General features: G+C 50.8%; 1 protein-coding gene across 1 annotated transcript; it reads left to right on the top strand.

The window, feature by feature from the left end:
* The first annotated feature begins 1,935 nt into the window (after positions 1–1,935).
* On the top strand, positions 1,936–25,115 carry uxs1 (UDP-glucuronate decarboxylase 1). Its single transcript, XM_067255075.1, is given in 12 exon segments — positions 1,936–1,983; positions 1,985–2,084; positions 5,765–5,869; positions 9,419–9,478; positions 10,852–10,973; positions 17,588–17,707; positions 17,982–18,025; positions 23,307–23,367; positions 23,752–23,809; positions 24,604–24,633; positions 24,636–24,706; positions 24,983–25,115. Coding segments are annotated over 12 exon segments (936 nt in total). The 5' UTR covers positions 1,936–1,950; the 3' UTR covers position 25,115.
* The last annotated feature ends 437 nt before the right edge of the window (positions 25,116–25,552 follow it).

Raw genomic sequence — 25,552 nt, forward strand, 5'->3', positions numbered from 1 at the left:
TAATCTGTGAGGTCCTGATTTCAGTCCGCTTCTGAAAGGACTGTCTGACTGATGTTCCCAGAGAACACATTCAGCAGAGGGACAGCGAATGGGTTTGGTCACATTTAGAGTAGGGGAGATGCACCACAAGACAGCTGTTAATACAAGTCATAACCAGGCCCAAACGTAATACGTGGGTCGCAGAATTCCGACGAAAAATTCCCTCAGATTTTCAGTAGAACGCGTTGGTCTGAGGCAAAATGTAAATAAACGTTTCAACTCGTATTCCGTCTTCTATTATTAAAATGTTAGCCAAAAATGCTAAGAATTGAAGAAAGGAAACACTTATCGACCCAAATGACAGCAAGAGACAGGGCCAGGGAGTTTCCCAGGCCATCTTTATGAGGATGGATCAATACCATATTCGGCGTCAAACTGTTGTGGAACGTCTTCGGTCGCTCCGACATAAGAACAGGAAGGCTAGCGGAATTCCGCAGATTTTCAGTCTGAATAACCGCAGAAAATGTGAAAATCTGCGAATTATGTTTGGGCCTGGTCATAACCCCCCCACCACCACCACCCCCTTTCCATCTTGCTCTCTTGGCCTGTTTCGTATATTGGCACCCTGGTTAGCTCTCTCTGTTATTTTCCTCTGTCTCGATCTTGGCTCCCGCTCTCTTTCTTTTTCTTTGTCCCCCCCCTCCCTCTCTGTGGTTCTCACACTTACCTGCACACACACAGACACCGGCAGAGGGAACTCATCATTGGCAGAGTCAGCACTCAGCCACATTCCCTGCTCCCTCCCATCTCCTCTCACCCCCCTCCCCCCCATCTCCTCTCACCCCCTCCCCCCATCTCCTCTCACCCCCTCCCCCCATCTCCTCTCACCCCCTCCCCCCATCTCCTCTCACCCCCTCCCCCCATCCCCTCCCCCATCTCCTCCTCACCCCCTCCCTCCATCCCCTCCCCATCTCCTCTCACCCCCTCCCTCCATCCCCTCCCCATCTCCTCTCACCCCCTCCCTCCATCCCCTCCCCATCTCCTCTCACCCCCTCCCTCCATCCCCTCCCCATCTCCCTCACACCCCCTCCCCCCCATCCCTCCATCCCCATCCCCTCCCCATCTCCTCTCATGCCCCCCATCCCTCCATCCCCTCCCCATCTCTTCTCAACCCACTTCCCTCCATCCCCCCCCCCATCCCTCCATCCTGCCAGCTCGACCAGTCATTCTCTGGACACACACCGAGCCTCTGAACCAATGGGAGAACAACAGTTCTCTTCAGATAGAAAGAGAGAGAGAGAGAGAGAGAGAGGGAGAGATGTGTGTGTGGGTGGGATTGAAGGACCATGGTAGAAAGGAGAGAACGGTATGAATAAAAAGATCACAGAATTCTCAACATGTGAACGCAACACACCAGGGCAAATGCAAACACGCTCAAACTGTCATTTTCTTTTGGTCGTTTATTTACATTATTTCCTTTCTGTCTTCAGTTTTTCCCAGAAATACCCCCTGTGAAGTTCCTCTCTGAGAAGGACCGGAAAAGAATCTTGGTAAGTGCTCCCCCCCCTCCCCACACACACACACTTAAACACGCGCACGCCGTGCTAGGGACTTGTAGTCATCATTGCTCTCCCAGGTGAGTTCTGGAGCTACCGTCACATCATTTTCCCCCAGACTTTGCTCACCACAACTTCCTATGTCATCTCCTCCCCCTCCTGCCCTCTCCATGCTCGCCTCGAGACACGGCCACAGCGGCGCTAGTCGTCCATAACATTCCAATTACATGTTTCCACTCATCTCCTCCCTGTCGAGTGGCCTGTCTACAAATCTTATAGTGAGGGGGGGGTGGAGGTAGCTGGCTGGATGAGTGAGGGGGGGGTGGACACGCCGGCCACGCTCCTCCTCACCGCCCCCATCTCCTCAGATCACGGGCGGCGCCGGCTTCGTGGGCTCCCACCTGACGACAAGCTGATGATGGACGGCCATGAGGTGACGGTGGTGGACAAACTTCTTCACGGGCCGGAAGAGAAACGTGGAGCACTGGATCGGACACGAGAACTTCGAGCTCATCAACCATGACGTGGTGGAGCCGCTCTACATAGAGGGTGAGCGCGCACACACACACACACACACCACACTTCCCTGACACACTCTCACCCAGTACCCCCACACACTTAATTACTCTCAAACCCACATCTGCAGAATCTCCTCACACCTTGGTCTCACTTTATCTTCTCTCATGTGAGTCTCTATCTTTGTATTTTCTATTCATCTGCTGAACACACTGTTTTGTGTGTTCAATCCCTTCCGCTGACTGCAAAGTCTTTGTTTCTTGTTTGTTAGGCCCCCCCCTTGTAAACTAGACGGCTCATCTCAAGGCCTCTTTCTTAGTTAATAAACCTGAAATGTTAACTTTCTTTTCTCTTTCTCACCCACACATACACGCTTTGTTCCCCAGGCACACACAAACTTTCTGTCACACACACACACTGACCCCTCAGTCTACCTTTCACTTCACCCGGTGAGACACCGACACACCATAGAAATTCCTTCGTGTCTCTTTTTTCCTTTTTCCGAAGGGCCAAACTTTCTGGGGCTTTCTACGTGTTGCAGCTTTGTACTGGCCGGCCTTTCATACCTCCCACCTGCTGCCTCTTGTTATTCAAACAATCACTGCGATGATGAAGCCAGAGGGCTGAATGGCTCCATACACAACCTAGCTGACACAACCTACGGCCCACCTCCACTTTTCCCAGGAAGGGAGAGAGAGTGGGGGAGAGAGGGGAGAGGGGAGAGAGAGAGGGGGGAGAGGGGATAGGGGAGGGGGGGGTGAGAGACCTAGGTAGAAGAGGCGGAGTCGTACGGACAGCCTGTACATCGCGCAAACTGATCAAACATGTTTCCAGTTGGAGAGCAGACAGAACGTGGGTGCTGTTGTGTCTCGGCGTAAAGATCTCCACTGGGCCCCCCTGGCCCCTCCTGGGCCCCCCTGGCCCCTCCTGGGCCCCCCTGGCCCCTCCTGGGCCCCCCTGGACCCTCTCTCATTTCAAACGTTCGTCTCTTTCTCTCGTTGAGTGGAAGGACTCCCTGACTCAGTCTCACTGGAGGGCCCCTTCATTTCCTGGAACTAGTGATGTCACAGCTGTGACGACCAATAGGAGGAAAGGACACGCTGCTTAGAAGGATCTCTTTGTCCCAAGCCAGGCCAGAACAGTGCTGAAGGGAAAACTAAATGTTGATTAAAGTCATCATCATTATAAATTAGGATTCTAGATTAAAAAACGATTCTTAGTACCACAGTAATTATTTTATTACTGGAGGTGGTGAAGGAGGAATGGGATCATTCACATAAAAACACAGACTTTGAAATGAGGATATGACAGGACTGGGCTGTGCTCCATCTGCAGTTGGGTCCAGCTCCAGCTAGATGTAGATCACCATAAGTAATAGGAAGCTCAAGACGCCTTCACAAAAGCAGATTACCGTAGAAACAAAACAAAACCACAGTGATACGTTTTTTGGAAGGAAATGTTTTTGCTTGGGATTCACTCCCCTCTCTTATCATTACTGTCTCTTCCCCTTGTTCCAGGTGCTTCCATGAATAATTAAGCTCTTGTCAGGGTGGGGTTGCGGGCGTCAAGGCGCAGCTGAGATACGTTATCTTTGCAGGCTGTCACAAGGCAGACATGCATAATGCAAACAAATGTCTTCGGCAGGTGATTGTGGAAAGCAGGAGGAGGGAGAATGTGAGAGAGGGAGAGGTGCAGCAGGGAGTGGTAGAGGATGAAGAGAAGAGAGGGAGAGGAGGTCAGAGAGGGACGGAGAAGGAGTCATATGTGAGACGTCCAGATCCAGAGAGAGAGTTGCACTGGGCGAGCATGGACCTACCAGGGTTAGTGGAGACCATTAGAACTGAATGTTTACCCTCAGGGAACTCCTGATACCATGGCAAAAACACACACTTCAACAGGAATCAACTATCACTTCATTTCCCCTAACTTATTTCTTTTCCTCTCATTTAAATCTCGATTCCTTGAGCAGGTCCGAACAGGTTCTGAAAACGAATACGTCTTTCACACAACCGATGATCAGGTTTAAATGGGCCAAACTGGTTCGAGGCGATCTATCTCACGACATGCAGCCGCTGGGAGTGTGGTCACATGGTCTAATTACAGACCATTGGACTACTGCAACTCGCTGCTCGCCGGTCTCCCAGCATGCGCAACCCGCCCTCTCCAGAGGATTCAGAATGCGGCAGCCCGTCTGGTCTTCAATCTACCCAGACGCTCCCATGTTACCCCGCTCCTCATCTCCCTCCACTGGCTTTCCATCACGGCCCGTATCAGATTCAAGTCTCTGGTATTCAAATCAAATCAAATTTATTTGTATAGCCCTTTTTACACGCAAGCATGTCACAGAGGGCTTCACATATGCCCATAGAACTGCCCCTCAACCAACCTAAACCCTCAAGGAATTGGTATTGACCTTCCGAGCGGTGAACGGGACTGCACCCGACTACATCAAGTCTTTCCTCCAGCCTTACACCCCCACCCGCCACCTACGGTCTTCTTCTGACAACTGCCTGGTGGTCCCCACCGCTCAAGAGCGCCCGGTCCCAACACAAGCTCTTCTCCTGTCTGCCCCCCCAATGGTGGAATCAACTCCCCACCTCCATCAGGGACACTGACTGTCTCCCCACCTTCAAGAAAAGGCTCAAGACGCACTTGTTCCGGGAGTACAACGGCACTTAGGAATGATTGACTGGACCTGATGTTAGTTTCCCCCAGGATCACAATGACTCTTATTGAGAGACTTTATGCTCTTGTTGGTTTGTTGTAACTGTCTTAACCCTTGTGCTGCCTTCGGGTCACATGACCCAAAGGTTCATAACGAACCATCGTTGTGTTTACCCAATTTTACCCAATACAAAAACAAATAAAAATAATTTTCTTTTAACCATTCCAATGTGGGGGGTCTGAGACAGCCCGACAGTTAAAAGAAAATGCTACACTTTGTTTTTGTATGAGGTAAATTTGTCGCAATACGACGGTGGGTCACAATGACTGATGGGTCAGAATGACCCGAAGATAACACAAGGGTTAAAATGATTGTACTCGCTGTGAAATATATCATTGTTGCTTTCTTTTTCCACAGGTACACTCTTGCACTTTTGAGGTTCTTGGTGTTTAATTGGAAGTTGTCTAACTACATGCGCTTATTGTTCTTCCCTTTGGGACCTATTTGATTTCACAATGTATGCATCATGTTTGGCTACCCGCAATGTTTAGGGCTATCTCGTTGTTATGATCAGTGACCTATGCACTTTTGTAAAACTCTCTCTTGGAAGTCGCTCTGGATAAAAGCGTCTGCTAAATGCATAAATGTAATGTAAATGTACAGAAGGTTAAAAGTCAACCTTCCACATGATCCTGCTGCTGAAGTGTGTCAGCGCTGTCTTCCCCCCCCCCACACACACACACACACACACACACACACACACACTCACCCTACACAAACACACATCCATCTCCACCTTTGGTTCTGTCTTTGACTGACAGGCGGAATGATAGATACTGTGCAACTATTTGCCACTGATGAAAGCGAGTCTTGAGTTGGGTTGAAGTTCAGACTCTCAAGCAGAGGGAACCACTAGAACAGTAGAACCACTAGAACAGTAGAACCACTAGAACAGTAGAAGCAGATCACATAATGACGACAGTGTTCCAATGTCGTCTCATCCGGGGGTATATCCTCTGACGTTCTTTCTTTGTCTCCCTCCCTCCAGTGGACCAGATCTATCACCTGGCCTCCCCTGCATCTCCCCCCAACTACATGTACAACCCCATCAAGACGCTGAAGACCAACACCATTGGAACCCTCAACATGCTGGGTGAGTGTCTGTCCTGCCCTGTAGAGGGGACATGAGTCTGTCCTGCCCTTTAGAGGGGACATGAGTCTGTCCTGCCCTTTAGAGGGGACATGTGAGTCTGTCCTGCCCTGTAGAGGGGACATGAGTCTGTCCTGCCCTTTAGAGGGGACATGTGTCTGTCCTGCCCTTTAGAGGGGACATGTGAGTCTGTCCTGCCCTGTAGAGGGGACATGTGAGTCTGTCCTGCCCTGTAGAGGGGACATGTGAGTCTGTCCTGCCCTGTAGAGGGGACATGTGAGTCTCTGTCCTGCCCTGAAGAGGGGACATGTGAGTCTGTCCTGCCCTGTAGAGGGGACATGTGAGTCTCTGTCCTGCCCTGTAGAGGGGACATGTGAGTCTGCCCTGTAGAGGGGACATGTGAGTCTCTGTCCTGCCCTGTAGAGGGGACATGTGAGTCTCTGTCCTGCCCTGTAGAGGGGACATGTGAGTCTGTCCTGCCCTGTAGAGGGGACATGTGAGTCTCTGTCCTGCCCTGTAGAGGGGACATGTGAGTCTCTGTCCTGCCCTGTAGAGGGGACATGTGAGTCTCTGTCCTGCCCTGTAGAGGGGACATGAGTCTGTCCTGCCCTTTAGAGGGGACATGTGAGTCTCTGTCCTGCCCTGTAGAGGGGACATGAGTCTGTCCTGTAGAGGGGACATGTGAGTCTCTGTCCTGCCCTGTAGAGGGGACATGAGTCTGTCCTGCCCTTTAGAGGGGACATGTGAGTCTCTGTCCTGCCCTGTAGAGGGGACATGAGTCTGTCCTGTAGAGGGGACATGTGAGTCTCTGTCCTGCCCTGAAGAGGGGCCATTTGCACCCTGGAACAGAGGAGGGGGGGATCAGTCCTCCAGTCTGAATTTCCATGTCCTGATGAGGAGGAGGGTGATTAGTGAGAGGAGGATGAGGATGATAATGTTGATGAGGATGATGGGTGGTGGGGCTGCTTAGGTAAATACTTCCCTCCTGTAAAGGCCAAGGACATCACATGCTTCCCTGCAACACAGGGAGGATGTAGTCTCTCTAATGCAATCTCACCCTGAGCAATGTCACAACCAGAGTATGCCACTTACATCTGTTGTCTCTGGCCGTCACCACGGCAACTCCCCCAGCCGTCGCTGCTCGGAAAGCTGTTATTGGTTGAGGAACACCAGTCAGCTGGCTGTCGTTTCTTGGGTGAATGTAAGGAGGATACTGGACCAGTATTGATTGGTAACAAATGGCTTTTTGTCACCTTGATTGTTTTTCAACGCGTAGAAAACCAGTTACGACTTGTTGACACAGAAAAGACTTGTCAGTCTTTCAATTTCTGTCTTTTTCTCCTTTGTTCACATATTGATAAAATAAACCAGTTTGTTGCTCAGCAAAACAGGAGGAGTACCGTATTTTACGGAAAATAAGTCGCGGCTTGAACTCTGATTTTACAGTTTTCTTGTGCTTGTGCGGCTTATATTTCGAAGCGGCTTATAGTCCGGTTTTAGAACAAAAAAGTGGTTTCTCTCAAGATCTCTACTGACCGTGCAGCTAATTTTATGCTCAACACTTGAACGGGGGCTTATTACTCGAAAGAGGAATTATTTACTGTTTCTCAGTTACACTATCAGGGCTTGGAAATACAGTGACTTGCTAAAGTAGGCAAATGGCTAGTAGAACTGAATACTTATGAATACTTATGTTTTTTTTGTTTTTTTTATAAAATAGAAGTATGGTCGTAGTCCGTCCTTCACTAACCAATCAGCATTCATTAGCAGAATGCTAGCGTGTTATGGGCAACAACGACTCACCCTGTAAGAAATAGAAAGGACATAAGTACTCGCTCATAAAATTTTTGACCTATAATCCATGTTGAACATATAAAAACTACAATAAAAACAGAGATTTTCAACGACAATCAGGTGAAATAGACAAATTTAGCCGTTTAGCTCCATAGACTCCCATTCATTCTGCACTCGACCGCGATCACTCCCAGTGGAACTCTGGTGGAACTGCAACAAAATTCGGTACAATCAGAGCCTATATTAGACATTCTGTGGTACAATGGGGCTTAATAGGGAGTGGCCAGGCTCTCCTTAAACAGGCTCTGACGTAATGCTTTCAGCATCAAGCCTACGGCAACTCCCGAGGGACAAAACACCCATGTCTGTTGTCACATAGAAAGGTCTGCTACAGTAGGCTTTCCTCAGAATTTGCAAGCTAGCTAAACTTATAATATATCTAAATAATTTTGTAGACATAACAATGGATTCTGCCAGTGACTTGGATTTATTTCTGGACATACTATCCACAACCAAAGTGTGTTACACAATGCTGTAAGATATATACTCGTGCATTGCTCTTGATACCCAGAATACCCTGCGGCAAGCTGAAAAGCTACTAAGTTAAGGGCATTAGCTTAGTTAAATAAGCATTGTTTGGAGTTCTATTGTTGTGTTCGTTCTGTTTTGATATGTGTAATGCTATGGTCTATAGTTTAGATAATTTGAGTGTTCACCCTGATTGGGAATGTTGTCTAATTAGATCGCTATCCAAGCTGTCCGCTGCCGCAGTGCAGTGTGATTCGGCACGTAATCAATTGAAAGCATTGGTTCCGCCTAATATTAGCCGACGTAACGGTAACGTTGTGTGCTTACAAAGTGCAGCTCATATTCCAGTGCGGCTTATACTTCGATTTACAAACACAAAGTGCTCATTCTGGGGGTGTGTGGCTTATACACAATGCGGCTTATTTACCGTAAAATACGGTAGGCTGAATTGGGACCTTTTGTGTGTGTTTGTGTATCTGGCCTGACAGCTTGTAGCTATGTCTCATCACACACAATCATCAATCGTCTCTCCTCAATTATTACCACAATTACCACCCTTTTATCACCCAGAAAATTCCAGATGAGAGCTGGGTTTGTGGGTGTGTGGGTGGGTGCTCTGCTGCCTCTTAAGCATGTATTGACAGTGCCGACTAATCTCTTTCAAATTAGTCGGCAGATATGGCTGGCAATTATAGAAATGACAGTTTTTATTTACTCGGTGTGTGTGTGTATACATGTTTGTGAAGGGAGTGTGAAATGGTTCATCAGTAGGGTATTGTTCATAAATACACACACCTCCGCCATCTTCATCAGTGTTCATTATCAGCCCAACCTCACGGACGCAGCCTGCCTGCGTTCACACACCACTTAACTCTGCTTTCTGTGTTCAATTTAATGCTGCCTTAGTCAGTGGTGTGGGGGCCCCGACTGAGGGGGGGGAAATGATCTGTAGTTTGCTTATAGGACTCACACACACCACACACACACACATGCGGCACATCTCACACACACTGACACACCACACACACAAGCATGCATATTCTGGTTATTTGCAGCATGAGGCTGGCCTAGATTCCGGCCCCATCAGAGAGGCTTGAGTCCCCCCGCTGGACCCTCTCTACTGCTGTTTTCAGATCACGTCTCCCTGCCTCCCCCGGCTCAGTTCTGGATGTGATTGGTCTGGGTCTTTTCATTGGTTCTGTGTGTGATTGCTCTGGTCTGTGTTCCCAGGATTAGCTAAACGGGTCGGCGCTCGTCTCCTCCTGGCCTCAACGTCTGAAGTGTACGGAGGTAAGACACACACAGTCGGTCCCACACGCACCTAATTGCACACGCACCTCCCTAACAGCCTCCTTCACTACCTCTCTATCTCACACACACACACACACGCACGCACTTCCCTAACAGCCTCCTTCACTACCTCTCTATCTCACACACACACATACACACATGCACTTCCCTAACAGCCTTCTTCACTACCTCTCTATCTCACTCACACACACAGAAAAAGGCAATCAATGGATTGCGCCAGCTCCTCACGCTCTCTCCACGGGTTTCAACATGAACATCTTCCCATCAGACGCTCAGGGCCGATGGCCAGATCCATCGGACCGCCGGATTATCCATCGGACTCCGGCCTCGAATGTGCCGGACAAGGCCAGATGAGGCTAGGAGAGGCTAGGATAAGCAAGGCTAGGGTAGGAGAGGCCAGGCCAGGGAAAGTCAGGGCTTCCCAGGGCAGAGTGACAACCTTTACGTGTCTGACAGCCACAAACCTCCAGCCCTTCCTCCCAGACAGCTAGCCCTTGATGTGCATGAGGCATCTGACACGGTGTGCACAGCTTGGTCGCGGCTAAATCGTAGCGGATACAAGTCGCATGCTTCTGATTGTGTTTACTCACGTTGCACACCGCCATAAATCAAGCTTTTGTATCCAGCCCAGGGAATTCACGATGCAAAAACACAGAATACTTCTGAGGAATTCCATCTTGCACATGCTACTTTGAGGAAGTGTTTTTGTGTTCCAGGCTATGCTAGCCGTCTGGGACATTCTAGAAGGGTCTGATGAAGCCTGTGGCGTTTCTCACCATACCAACCCCTCCTCACGCAGTACGAAACCAGGTTTCCCCCGTCGTGGTGTTCTCAGTCTCACAGCAGAGACACGGTCCCTTCAGGCTAAACAGGTTGACGGTCTTCAAATTTCCCGACCCATCCAGTTGGTCCGCCGTGTATTGAGGAGCCACCGTGGCATCGCAACAATCAGCAGTGCGCCTCACAGCGGTTTGCATGCAGAAACACAGCTCAGCCATTGGCTTTCTGGAGGGTTTTTATTGTTTCCTTCCTGTGGTGGTGGTGTTGGACACTGTGTCTTCAGGGCGGGGTGTAATAATGTTGTTGTGTACAGTCCTGGTGTTTACTGTGTGTGGGACTGGGCTTTTGTTACTCCGCTTTGTTGACGGCTACAAGAGGAGAGTACTTTAAACCAATTACTGGGATGTGTGCATGAGTGCATGCCCTCACTTCACACACACACGCACACACACACACACACAGCCGCATAGCAACTAAAAACAGCATTATTGTAATCCCCCTCCTTACCCTTCTCCTTCAAAATCAATTACCGCTACTCACAGTGTGTGTGTGTGTGTGTGTGTGTGTGTCAGATCCGGAGGTGCATCCCCAGAATGAGGAGTACTGGGGGCATGTGAACCCCATAGGGCCCCGGGCCTGCTATGATGAGGGGAAGCGTGTGGCTGAGACCATGTGCTACGCTTACATGAAACAGGTAAGATACACTGTCGGCCTCTCTCTGTGTCTGTCTCTCTCCGAGACGGTCTCTCTCCGAGACTGTCTCTCTCTCTCTGAGCCTGTCTCTCTCACTCAGTCTCTCTTCCTAGGTCTCTCAAGGGGTCATTTTCTCTGTCTTGGTCTCTCTGGGATTGGGTCTCTCTGGGTCTGAATCTATATCTTGCTCTTTCTGTCTGCCCAACGCCTCTTTAGATTTTTCTCTCTGAAGTGATATTTCCTCCTCTACCCCCCATCCCCCCATGCACTCAGACAGCCCACAGGTATTGCTTAGCATCCATGACAGGGAGGGTAGACCGCAGTCTGAATGTTCTAGCACTATTTTGGGCAGGTACACTTGCTTGAATGATTAATGAGCCTGTGCAGAATGGTTTTGTGTAATTACACCCTTTCCAGGAACTGCTGAATGGACTTTCACAACCTCTCTCTCTCATTCTCTTTCCTCATTCTTACTTTCATTCATTCATTGACCCCCCTGATTTCTCTTATCCCTCCTCTCCGCCTTCCCACCCCCCCCAACCCCCCAATCACTCTCACTGACCTCCCCCAACCCTCCCTCCCAGCACCCTTGCTCATTCAAGTCTATGCTAACTTTGCTTAAATTTTTCAATAGCTCTCTCCCTTTCTCCTTCTCCTTCTCTCTCTCATTCTCTCTCTCTCTCTCTCTCTCTCTCTCTCACTCTCTCTCACTACTGCTCTCTCTCTCTCTCTCTCTCTCTCTCTCACTTTTGCTCTCTCTCTCCCCTTTTATCTCACAGTCTCACACACTCTCTCCTGGCATCCTCTGTCGCAGCCTCTGTCAAAGTATCTCCCCCTTTTTGAATGGGCTGGGATGTGACACACACACACACACACACATTATGTTACCCAAGTTCAGTACCGTTTGTGTGGCCGGGCGAGGGAGGATGTGACACGTGTCACATGGCCGGGCGAGGGAGGATGTGACACGTGTCACGTGGCCGGGCGAGGGAGGATGTGACACGTGTCACGTGGCCGGGCGAGGGAGGATGTGATACGTGTCACGTGGCCGGGCGAGGGAGGATGTGACACCAGCGCGGCGTGTGGATCCCTCCCTGCCAGCTGGCGTGCAGACTGGCTGTTTACACACGGCCTGTGTTCATTTCCCTCTCTCTTCCTCCTGGAGATTATTGGCTAAACGAATGAAAGGTCCTACATCCTGCGTCTGTCTATCTATAAAACCTCCCTGTTTCTTTCTCTCTCGCTCTGTCTCCCTCCCTCCCTCCTCTTCCCTCCCTCCCTCCCTCCCTCCCTCCCTCCCTCCCTCCCTCCCTCCCTCCCTCCCTCCCTCCCTCCCTCCCTCCCTCCCTCCCTCCCTCCCTCCCTCCCTCCCTCCCTCCCTCCCTCCCTCCCTCTGTTTGCCAAGGCTGTTTGTCTCTGTTGTTGGTTGAGCCGACAGTCAATGCTGCTTCCCTGCATGAGACGGCGTCTGGGCCTGCTGATACCTGGACGAAGCAGAGACAGTCCAGAGAAAAGCACAGCTTCTCCTTTCACACACGCCACCCGTGACTTACCATCAGAATCACTTGTGTTACCACGTTTACACGGAATGGGTGGATGGATTGAGGGCTGGGTGGATGGATTGACGGCTGGGTGGATGGATTGAGGGCTGGGTGGATGGATTGAGGGCTGGGTGGATGGATTGAGGGCTGGGTGGATGGATTGAGGGCTGGGTGGATGGATTGAGGGCTGGGTGGATGGATTGAGGGCTGGGTGGATGGATTGAGCGCTGGGTGGATGGATGGACAGACACTGACATCCTCCCCTGCTATTTGGGCCGCTCCCGGCCTTCACATCGACACAGATTTCCTTCCCGGTGCCTCTGAATGACAACAGCCTTTCACAATCAGATCCCATTGTTGTGGCCTGTCTGCGCATCAGACAGGTGATATTTCTCTTATCTCAGCCCGCTCGCTCTCTCCTCCCTCGCTCGGCCGCGCCGGCCCAGGAGGGGTTCGAGGTAGAGACCCCGCCTCTAATCACGGCCTGTCAGTCAGAGAGCCAGCAGGATCAGAGCATCTCAAATTACATCTGTCAGAGCCAACACTTAATTGATATGCATTGGCATTTAGAGAGGGATGGAGTATAGGTTAGCTGGCGTCCAGGGACCGTTCCTCCTCTGAAGACTGAAGGCAATCAGGGCTGCAGCTGTTTCCGAGTCAGACGCGTGTGTGCTCAGTCGGACGGAAGCCGCTTTGGAACCCTGACCGGAGGAGAACCAGCCGGGGGGCGTGAGGTGCTCCTGACCGGTGTTCACCCCCCCGGTTACGTCTCCCGGACTCGACACACACTCAAGCTCAAGGTGTGGGATTGTCACCAGGCGTTCTGTCTAATCACCTGTGGCATCTAACCTGATTGCCATTTGTAAATGGACATGCGCTAGACTGTGGCAGAGCAAGGGCAATTATTAAGCAGTGTGTCTGCTCACACACACACACACACACACACACACAGAGAGAGGCCTCTTCAGTTGCTTAACCCTCGTGCTGCCTTCGGGTCACATGACCCAAAGGTTCATAACGAACCATCGTTGTGTTTACTCAATTTTACCCTATACAAAAACAAATAAAAAAATAATATTTTAACCTTCGCAATGTGGGGGGTCTGAGACAGCCCAACGGTGAAAAGAAAATGCTTCACTTTGTTTTTGTAGGCGGTAAAGTTGTCGCAATACGACGGTGGGTCACAATGACTGATGGGTCAGAATGACCCGAAGATAACACAAGGGTTAAGGAAACTCTCCTCGTGATCTGGGTTGTTCACCTTATGCCTGATTAGATATGCACTTGGAACTTTTTTATTAATCCCTTTTCCTCCTTTCCACTCCTCTCCCTCGACCCTGCGATCACAGTGAGGGAGGTGGACCCTAACACATTTTTATTGCCCTTCGACAACGCTGCTATTTACATCTCCAGACTGTGAAGTCTGTCACACACACGCGCGCATGCCAACCCCTGCCACCAATTAACACAATCAAATCACAGGGTATCAAACGTGAGCCTCTAGTGGCCTCCCTCTGGGATGTCTGTCCATCTCACTATCACACCCCTTCCAACTGGGCCTCACCTCCTCTCTCCCCCCCTCCCCTCCTCTGCCTTCCACTCCTCCCCTCCTCACCCCTCGCTCCTCTCTCCCCCCCTCCCCTCCTCTGCCTTCCACTCCTCCCCTCCTCACCCCCTCGATCCTCTCTCCCCCCCTCCCCTCCTCTGCCTTCCACTCCTCCCCTCCTCACCCCTCGCTCCTCTCTCCCCCCCTCCCCTCCTCTGCCTTCCACTCCTCCCCTCCTCACCCCCTCGATCCTCACTCCCCTCCTCCCCTCTCCTACCTTCCACTCCTCACCCCCTCGATCCTCTCTCCCCCCCTCCCCTCCCTTCCTCTCATCCCCTCCTCACCCCTCACAAAGTTCAAAGACCAGACGAGGTGTGTGAGTGTGGAGGGATGCCATAGTGAAACAGTCACGTGAAACATGTGAAACTCTCTTGTGTTTCTTAATCCTTTAATTTCTTTATTTACTTATAATTTCCTTGACATCCAGTGTCTTGGCATGTAGGGCCTTCGGGGTGTTTGTGTGTGCGCACGCGTGTGTGTGTACTTGAGGCCAGGATTAGCCTCTCCCGTGGGTCCCAGAAGGTTTGCTGGATTTGTGTTTGTCATAAAGGATTAATGGTAATCAAGCACAGGATTAAGAAGCACCCACAGCGCTGCTACAACAAAGCTGAACTAAATGTTAATCTCAGAGACCAAGAACACTTCCTTAACAAGGACACAGACACACACATACACACTGACTCTGACACTACATGCTCTAATTAAACTCTAATCAAGCCATTATTTATGTAAATGAACACCCAAACTGTCAGATATTTACACAGGCACACTGATGTGTGTTAGTAAAATGTGGGTATATGCATCTGTTGTAGTGTGTGTATAGTGCACCCATTTGTTTATTTTGGCAAGTGTGTGTGTGTGTGTGGTTGGTTGTGGACCCCACTTAATAATGTTGTCCTTATTGTGTCTATATTTAACGATATTACCATATTTTCTTCTACAGGATCCTGCTTTGTAGCCTGGCTCTGCCCTCCTACGTAATTCCGCTCAATTTGGATTTTGCTTCTGTACTAGGTCTGGGATTTCGGTGTATTAGTCGGTTTTCAGAAACAAAATTTTTGTAGGTCCAATCAGCGAACAGAGGGAGTGGCTGAGAATGATGACGTTGATGTCGTTCGCTAGTTGTAGTTGTAGTTCAGTAATGGCGGCGGAGTCGCTGCCGAATATCCAAAAGTTAAAGCTGGAGCAGGAACAATCTTTGCTGAGTTTTGTTGGTGGCCATGATGTTGTGGCCCTCCTCCCCACGGGGTTCGGGAAAAGTTTGATTTTCCACTTACGGCAGCTAGCTCCGTGGTGAAGGAATTGGCTAAGGCGAACGCTAGTGATTGGTTATGGCAGATCAGAGTGGCTCTGGGCAGATCCAATAGTTTTAAACTTCAACAGAGTACCCGCCTTCAAGGAAGTTAACGCTTGTCAATGGAGCGATCCCAGACCCTCTGTACAAATGAAATGTACGACGGTCTGGTTAGGACCAGGCTACCTGCTTTGGGGCTTCCAGAATGATCCGCATTTGCCTATCAAGGCTGTTCATGAGGCCATGTTGTTTTTATTCATGTCTGGTCGTCAGATTCTCTCCATGATTCAAGGGGACAAGGACAGGGTCCCCACTGTCCTGTCCCTACTCTCCCTACTGTCCTGTCCCCACTTTCCTGTCCCTACTGTCCCCACTGTCCTGTCCCCACTGTCCTTTCCCCACTGTCCTTGTCCTGTCCCCACTGTCCTTGTCCTGTCCCCACAGTCTCCACTGTCCTTGTCCTGTCCCCACTGTCCTGTCTCCACTGTCCTTGTCCTGTCCCCACTGTCCTTGTCCTGTCCCCACTGTCCTCACAGTCTCCACTGTCCTTGTCCTGTCCCCACTGTCCTGTCTCCACTGTCCTTGTCCTGTCCCCACTGTCCTTGTCCTGTCCCCACTGTCCTTGTCCTGTCCCCACTGTCCTCACAGTCTCCACTGTCCTTGTCCTGTCCCCACTGTCCTTGTCCTGTCCCCACTGTCCTGTCCCCACTGTCCTTGTCCTGTCCCCACTGTCCTGTCCCCACTGTCCTTGTCCTGTCCCCACTGTCCCCACAGTCTCCACTGTCCTTGTCCTGTCCCCACTGTCCTGTCCCCACTGTCCTTGTCCTGTCCCCACTGTCCTGTCCCCACTGTCCTTGTCCTGTCCCCACTGTCCCCACAGTCTCCACTGTCCTTGTCCTGTCCTTGTCCAGAACGCAGTCTCGCCACAGAAAAGGTGTTTCGAATGTACGACTTAGAAGGCCAGAGGACCTGTCAGTTTAGAAATGTTCATGCCGTAGACTGAGTGTCCTTCCCAACCACCTCCTCTTCCTCCTTCTTTTCTTCCCCTCCTACCAACTGTCATAACTGGAGCCAAGTAAGGTGAATTGACAACAATGACATGCAAACCTGTTGGAGAGGATAGTCATTGTGGATGAGTGGGTAACAGAATTTTCAAGGAATTTGCGGAGGCACAAGTTCTGTTCTTGGCCGAGTTGTGTTAGTGTGTAAGTCATAGAAAATGTGTCCGTAGACAGTTTTGACATTCTCTTTTCTCTCTTGGCTCTCTTTTCTTTTGAGGACAATAGACCCCATCTGACCATGCTGTACAGTAGGACAGGGAATAATTAAACAATATTTATCTAGTCTCTGATAATAATAGGATTGATTCAGCTTAACAACCAGGGGAAAGTCCCTGTACTTAATGTAAGTCGCTCTGGATAAGAGCGTCTGCTAAAATGACAATGTAAATCAACCAACCTTTTAATTTGAACTATGCTTTTGTCCCAGCTCAAGCGTCGTAAGTGAGACCGTTCTGCTCTCGAGTCGGCTTCAGATTCTAGCAGGTCCTTGTATTGACTTGCATTCTTGTGCTTGCGTGTAAAAGACAAAGAAGGAACTATGCGCTTCAGGTCCTTGACTACCTGCTGTACTGACAATGTGTGCCTTTTGTATGTATCGCTTTGGAGAAAAGTGCCTGATACATGAATCCAATTGAATGTGAGATATGAAGTGAGGAAGGCGAGGACGAACAGATGAAGTTTTCTGAAGTTCCGAGCACTTGCAGGCTTGGCGTCTTTGTTTGTGTACATCAATAATCCACATCCCTTCTCAGATCTACCCTGTTGAATGCTGAAGTAGTTTGTTTTGCTCGTCTGTTTCTGGTGAAATTTAAAGTTTATTTGGCTTTCATGTCCAGCCGTGAGATAAGACGTGTGTTTGTGTGCTTGTATTTGACCCTTTTCCCCCCCTGAAAGCATTGATTATCACCTGGAAGGGTGGACGGAAAAACATCAGTAGATATTAATGTGAGTCAGAGTTGCTGCAGTTCCTCTCCGCTCGACCACTGCATCCCCACACCGCCACAACCTCTTCTGCCTCTAGCTGCTGCTCATCTCCTGACAGCCCTGGTCCTGCTGACTTCCTGTTCCTGCTGACTTCCTGTTCCTGCTGACTTCCTTTTCCTGTCTCCACAGGAAGGGGTGGAGGTGCGTGTGGCTCGCATCTTCAACACGTTCGGCTCCAGGATGCATATGAACGACGGGCGCGTGGTCAGCAACTTCATCCTGCAGGCACTGCAGGGAGAACCCCTCACTGTACGGTCTCACCTGCTAAACGGAGACACACACACACACATACACACAATCAAATGGATGGATGTCTCTGGTGGGTGAGTGGATGGATGGATTGAAGGGGTGAAAGGCGTTGATTGTCATCAGCTTTGATTGGTTGTTTGAAGGCTTGACAACCAGATACATTGGATGGGTGGGTGGATGGATGAGGATTGGATGGATGAGGATTGGATGGATGAGGATTGGAGGGGGGTTGATAAGTGGATAACCTTTATTCTCTGTCTCCTGGCACTTGCAGGTTTACGGTAGCGGATCTCAGACCAGAGCCTTTCAGTATGTGAGGTAAGTCTTAGTATTTCATCTAGCATGCTAAGATATGCAAGCGCTCTCTCTCACACACACATACACACACTCAGGGGCTTGCGTACAGTCACATCTGTAAGGGATATTTGCATTTGTGTTTATCCTGGCGTCTGTGTAAATCTCTGAATGTTTTATGTAGCTGCCCTCCAGGCCTGCAGCCCAGAGTGCTGAGAATCCCCTCTGTCGGGTGCTTTCCTATCTCTGCCTCTCTGCCTCTCTCTGCCCAACACACTACAATGCACCCAACAGAGCACTACTGCGACAGTGTGAGCAACACCCATGTGTGTATGTGTGGAGATTCTTCTGGAACATAATCTCATAGTGTGTGTGTGTCCATGCGTATGCGCTCCGCCAGTGTGTGTGTGTGTGTGTGTGCGCTCACCTGTGTGTGTGGGGGGGGGGGGAGAAGGGAGGTGTCCTGGCCCCGTTTGATGGGATTACTAATGCTTTCTAGTAATTGAGTTCAAGGCATTTTCAGCAGGCAGCAAGTCTGTGTTGATTTGAAAGGCTCTAGGTCTGACTCACTGATCCGCACTCGTGTGTCGGTCTATTGTGTTGCGTGTGTTTCCCTCTCTCTCCCTCCCCGCCCCTCTCTCTCTCTCTCTCTCTCTCTCTCTCTCTCTCTCTCTCTCTCTCTCTCTCTCTCTCTCTCTCTCTCTGCCTCTCTCTCTCTCTCTCTCTCCCTCTCTCCCTCTCTCTCTCTCTCTCTCTCTCTCTCTCTCTCTCTCTCTGCCTCTCTGCCTCTCTGTCTATCGGTATCTCTGATTGTGTATGTTATTTGTATGATTTTTTTATGATTTATGTATGATACTTTCCTTTGGTTGTGTGTGTGTAGTCAAGGTGTGTGTGACTTCATAACGCTCTGCTAAATCTCAGAGCAACAGGCAGGACGGTCATGCTGCGTTCATCCACGAGTGTTTGGAGAAAAAAGGGTTTGCTGTTCTTTGAAAGGTGATGGACGTAAATACCAACACACACACACACACACAGTCCATCCCATCCTCACTGGAGGAAAGAGACATCTTCAAAGCTGTATTGGTGATTGCATCGAGTGAGTGTAAGTCAAAGCGTGTGTGTCCGTTTGACGCGGTTGTGTGTGTGTGTGTGTGTGTGTGTGTGTGTTTGGAGATCTTTTGGAGAATAATTTAATCAGGCCCTTCTTTCATCATATTTCCAGCCTGATGATCTGGCAGAAGCACACAGCCGTGTGCTGGGTGGAGATCAGAGAAGGGTTGACTATTTGAAGCTCTCCTATCTCCTCAAAGTAAACATTTACCTGGAACCCTCCATCTCTTTAATTATCCTTGCGTAAACAGAGGGAATGTGGCTCCTTGACCTGACCTTTCTGAGAAGTTCCACTGCTGGAAGAGTTTGAGTGACTTAGCCAGACTTAGTTAATGACTTCTACCAGTCTAAGAATCAGCCAGGGCTGAATTAACCAAGCTCAAGCCCTGATCCTCTCCCTCCACTCCTCCATCCCACCCTCCTGTCCTCCCACCCTCCTCTCCTCCCACCCTCCTCTCCTCCCTCCCTCCTCTCCTCCCTCCCTCCTCTCCTCCCTCCTCCATCCCACCCTCCTCCCTCCCTCCTCTCCTCCCTCCTCCATCCCACCCTCCTCCCTCCCTCCTCTCCTCTCCTCCCTCCTCCATCCCACCCTCCTCTCCTCCCTCCTCTCTTCCCTCCCTCCTCTCCTCCCTCTTCCATCCCACCCTCCTCCCTCCCTCCTCTCCTCCCTCCTCCATCCCACCCTCCTCTCCTCCCAGTTTTTATTATTTCGTATTTGCCTCAAACACTATCTTTCCGTCTCATTCCGCCGCCCCATCTTATATCTCCCTATCGGCCTGTCGTCATTTTCCCATGCTGCTTTGCAGCTGGGGGGGCGGATCCTCTGGGAGACTAGACGTTTGAGCACCTGACGAGGAGAGGGGGGGTCGCTACTGGGTTCCCTGACGACCTCGAGCACCCCCCCTCCTCCCTCGCCTGCTCCCCCTCGCCTGCCCCCCTCGCCTGCCCCCCTCGCCTGCCCCCCTCGCCTGTCCCCCCTTGCCTGTCCCCCCTCGCCTGTCCCCCCTCGCCTGCCCCCCTCGCCTGCCCCCCTCGCCTGCCCCCCTCGCCTGTCCCCCCTCGCCTGCCCCCCACGCCTGCCGCCCTCGCCTGCCCCCCCTCGCCTGCCCCCCTCGCCTGTCCCCCCTCGCCTGCCCCCCTCGCCTGCCCCCCCTCGCCTGTCCCCCCTCGCCTGTCCCCCCTCGCCTGCCCCCCTCGCCTGCCCCCCTCGCCTGTCCCCCCTCGCCGACCCTCTCGCGAGTTTCCTCCCATGTAACTTGGCACCATTTTTTGATAGCTGTAAAGTTCCTTTCCCTGCCTGTCTTTGTTTCCTGGAATCATCTTCCTCCAGGGCCACGTTGTGGGCTGGGGAACCATATGTCAGATTAGAAGGTCTGTGATCTGTTGGTGCTGCCTGGCCCCGCGGCCCTGGCGCTGCCACAACGCAGAAGATTACCTGTGATCCTGCTCCGCCCTGAGGCCCCGACTCTGATTGAGAAACACGGCCTCCGATTGTAAATATATTCCATCTGCAGCAGGCTACAGGCCCATCAGTCTCTCCACAGCCTCAGCTTTCTATCCATTTTTAGCCTTAAAAAAACGATTAAGCCTGATTTGAATAGTTTCCAGCAGAAATTATATAATTTTTTTCCTCTCCCGTTTCATTTAGGGAGGCTCAGCTGGGCCAGCCTCAGGAGAAATGTAACTAACTGCATCTGGTGCAGAGGCTTTCGTGTTAGAGGCTTTTTCGTTGTGATATTTGATTCATATTTTTCTTGTAATACCTCTCACTCCTACAATTAGGGCTGCCTTCTTGTAAGGCTTAAAAGGGTAAGTAAAGAGAAAGGTAATGGATGGATGGAGGGATAGGAGAGGTGCTGTAAAGGGATCGACTGCCGATGGGTCGTTTCTCCCGGCGGATTTCTGTGGACTAGCAGTGAGTCAGATTGTTGAACCACTCTGACATTAACCGAAAGGCCATGGCATGCTCTCCTCCCTCACTTAGCCATGGGGGCCTGTCTGGACCAATGAACCACCTTGTTTGAGCTCAAACACACACACACAGACGCACAGAGCCGCTCTCTGCCTGGTGCCCTGTGTCCAGCCCCTCTGTGATGTCAGGTAGCAAGCCTCTCCCACGACGTGTGACACATGTCTTTGTTGGCAGCTGAGCTCTTCCTCTGGGAGAAGGTTCTAGTTCTGGACAACTCTGGTAGTTGGAAAAATATGTGTTTGTGAGTTCCTAAAAAGCCTCCAGACAATAAAAGATGGAGAACAAGAGGAGTGTGCAAGAAAGGTAGGGAGGGCTGGGACTTTTTACTGGAGTGATTGGTGGGTGGAGAGGAGAGAGAATGAGAAGGAGAGAGTGAGAGACTGCATGCGCTGCAGCACTTTGATTGGCATGTTGACTAAAGTCCTTTATGCCGATTGAGTGAGAAACTGAGATTAACGGATCTAGTTGTTTTAATGTGTTTTATTCTCCACCTGTCTGAGGCACACATGCATAACACAGGCTTAAGCTCACCAGGGCTTAACACACACACAAAGACACACCAGGTTTGTATTTATCCTTGACTATCCGTAAGCAGTGGACAAACACACTGAGAGCAGCCTGCTCGAGCACAGCGCTAATGAACGATCTTGCTCTTTCTACACTGTATCGATTACGACCAATCCAATAGCAGCTGGAGATGTCAACAGAGCGAGCGCAGGGCCCCTGCCTGCTCGTCGATAACTCCGCCCGCTAGCCTGGGAAGGCGAGCTCGCCGTTTGGGTCCAAGGCCGTTCGTCAAGAAGTGGCACTGATCCGTGGTAGACAGTCAAAGCACCTGTCAGAGGGTCGTCTCTCAGGCCCGGAGAGGTGGAGGACTACAGGACGGGGAGGGAGGACTTGAACTTGAGGGAAAGGGGTGGAGGGGGGGTTGGAAGAGAGAGAGGAATGGACGTGCAATCCTCCTCAGTCAGGTGTGGTCCTGCATGACGATGAGACCATCACGGGAGCCTGTGATGAGCCTATCACAGCTCAGACCTGGGGGTGAGGGGGGGGAGCGGGGCAGGAGGACGGGAGGAATGAAGAAGGATGCGTCAGGGACCTCGCTGCCTGTCATGCAGATCTTCAGGCCTAATGAAGCCCTAATAGACCCAATTAATGAGAGAAGTATTCCAACAGGACCCCTTCTTTCTCTCCATCCCAGGATGACCCCACTAGCCTCTGATCCCCCTCTCCTCACCCCCTCCTTCCTGTCTTCCTTCATGGTATCACTCACTCCCCAAGTCCCCAACTCACACACACACACACACACCCTCCCCTTCGTGTGATCTGCATGATTAGATCAGCTCACCAGCCAGACCGAGTGTGTCAACCCTACACACACACGCGCGTACGAGTACACACTTACCTGCCACCTCTCACACAGCCGCCTACAGCTCACTACAACAGCAGCAGACGTATCGTTTCTGTGCTAATGGCCTTCTGATGACATGTCATCTGTGATGTCACATGTAATAGTCCTATTACTCCTATCGTAAGGATGGCAATGACACAATGTTCATTTCCTAGCAAGGAAATGTGTGGATAGGAAAGGAAATCTAACTGGACAGTTCTGTAGACTTGGAATGCTACATCCACGATCACCCAATTATTCAGGAACTATTTGCCAGCCCTTGGTCTTTTCTCTTTGTCTAATAATAAGGAGTTGGGGTACAGAGATTGTGTAATAAGATGTCAAGGATATGCCCAGGATGGGCATTGACAGCCCCTTGAATGTTTCCCAATTAGACATCTAAAGCTTCCCATTGGAGGAGATAGATCTTTGACCTCATTCATACTATCCTTGGTATTAGACTTGACATGGATGGATTCCTTTATTATGCAACGTCTCTTCGAAACACACACACACACATCTTGTTAATTTATAATAACTATGCCCCCTCCGTCTCGTCTTTCCTGCATATATTTCCAGGGGATGTGTAGCGTTCAGTCTTCAGTCTTGTGAGGTTCTGTAGCGCTGCTTAACTTTGACTCCATGCCCTTCCTGTGGGCGTGCCTTGTGGCCTCAGCCCTAGTTAAGGCCCACTTGTGGATCGCGGCTTTCTGTGGTGTCTGTTGAAGGAGCTAATGATGTTGAAGGTTCTTTCTTACACATACACACCCCAGCTCTCTCACACACTCTTTTTTTCTTTCTTTCTCACCATCTCTGTCTCTCTCTCTCTCCAGTGACCTGGTGAATGGTCTGGTGGCGTTGATGAACAGTAATATCAGCAGCCCCGTCAATCTAGTGAGTAACTCTAAATAATTATTTCATTCTATAACTGACTAGTTATAGATGCTATGCTATGTTACACTCTCTTACACTAACAAGGTGTCAGGCGGCACTTACAAAGGTTACTTTTGATCAATTATATTATACATGTTTGGTGTGCGCCTTTGTGTGTGTGTGTGTGAACGTGTGAGTGTACGTGTGTGTGTGTACGTGTGTGTGTGCCTGTGTACATGTGTGTAGGCCTGTATTGATCTCATGCTGAGGTGATCATGCTGAGGTGATCATGCTGAGGTGATCTCATGCTGAGGGGATCTCATGCTGAGGTGATCTCATGCTGAGGTGATCAGGCTGAGGTGATCTCATGCTGTGGTGATCAGGCTGACATGTGTGTTCTCCCAGGGGAACCCAGAGGAACACACCATCCTGGAGTTTGCCCAGCTCATCAAGAGTCTAGTGGGTGAGTCAGAGATCGATCCCCACTGCCATCAGCCTCACATTTCCCTATCTTATCTCATCCCGCCCTCCTGCCCTCCCTTTTATCTCCCGCTATGCCCTCCTTACTTTTTCTCTTTCCCTTATCTCCCTTTCCCTGCCTCCATCCATCCCTCTCGCTCTCTCTCTCCCCCTGCTCCCTTTCTCCCTGTCCTATTTCCGCTCAATTTAACTAGCTAAATCTTTATTGGCATGTCAAAGTGGAAGTGTTTGCATTTCCAAAGCATTTGTTGAACCTCCAAATTAAAATGATGCATGGAGAAAATGCATGCTTCATCTTTTCTCTCTATCCCTCTCTCTCTCCCTCTCTCTCCCTCACTATCCCTCTCTCTATCCCTCTCTCTATCCCTCTCTCTATCCCTCTCTCTATCCCTTTCTCTATCCCTCTCTATCCCTTTCTCTATCCCTCTCTATCCCTCTCTCTATCCCTCTCTCTCTCCCTCTCTCTATCCCTCTCTATCCCTCTCTCTATCCCTCTATCCCTCTCTCCCTCTCTCTCCATCTCTCTCTCTGTTCTTGGAGCGGTGCCATCTGACTAGCAGCTGTGTCGGTCAGGGAAGACCACATGCTGTGTGGTGGCTAAAGGCTTGCAGGGGGTCCCATGTAGAAGGCTGCATGACCTCGTTAAAAGTCTGTGTGTGTGTGTGTGTGTGTACACACACTTAAAAGACAGGAGGCAGATGGCCTGAAAATACCTTGTTCCTAACACACTTGTATCTCCGTCCACACTCACTCACACACTCACTCACACACACACAGTGAGCCACAGTCAGATCCAGTTCCTTCCCGAGCTCAGGATGACCCACAGAGGCGACGCCCTGACATACGCAAAGCCAAGATGATGCTCGGCTGGGAACCTGTGGTGTGTAAACGCATGTGCTCTCTCTCTCACACACACATACTGCTCTCTCTCTCACGCACGCACACACCTCACACATACACACTCTGTTATCCATCTCAGGTTTGGATTGATCTGATTGTAGGAACACACATACTGTAAAGCTGACACTGTCTCCTATCTTATCTGTGCTTTTCTTGGTTTTGGGGTGTGTGTGCGTGCTTGTGTGTGTGTGTGTGTGTACGTACATGTGTGTGTGTGTGTGTGTGTGTACGTGCGTGTGTGTGTGTGTTCATCCAGGTTCCCCTGGAGGAGGGTCTCAATAAGACCATCCAGTACTTCAGCAGAGAGCTGGAGCACCAGGCCAACAACCAGTACATCCCCAAACCCAAGGCGGCACGCATGAAGAAGGGACGACCTCGCCACAACTGACCTCCTGGGGTCAGGGGGTCAGTGGGGGGGGGGGGGGGGGGGGGGGGGTGGGGGGAGTAGGGGGTTAGCATACGGGGAGGAGGGAGGGGGGAGACAGCCTCCAGGAGATGCTGGTATGTTGGAGGACCTCAGACTCTGGCTCCGGGGCGAAGCAGCTTTACCTCAGCAGCCTGGGGGCGAGGCAGCTTTACCTCAGCAGCCTGGGAGCGAGGCAGCTTTACCTCAGCAGCCTGGGAGCGAGCAGCTTTACCTCAGCAGCCTGGGAGCGAGGCAGCTTTACCTCAGCAGCCTGGGAGCGAGGCAGCTTTACCTCAGCAGCCTGGGGGCGAGGCAGCTTTACCTCAGCAGCCTGGGAGCCTCCTGCTGCTGGACAGACGCTCTGTCAGAGCGCAGCACGAGCGCACGCTCTCCTGGGGCCCGGGGGACGCGACCGGGGCC

This window comes from Osmerus mordax, chromosome 2 (assembly GCF_038355195.1).
Source record: "Osmerus mordax isolate fOsmMor3 chromosome 2, fOsmMor3.pri, whole genome shotgun sequence".
Lineage (NCBI taxonomy): Eukaryota > Metazoa > Chordata > Actinopteri > Osmeriformes > Osmeridae > Osmerus > Osmerus mordax.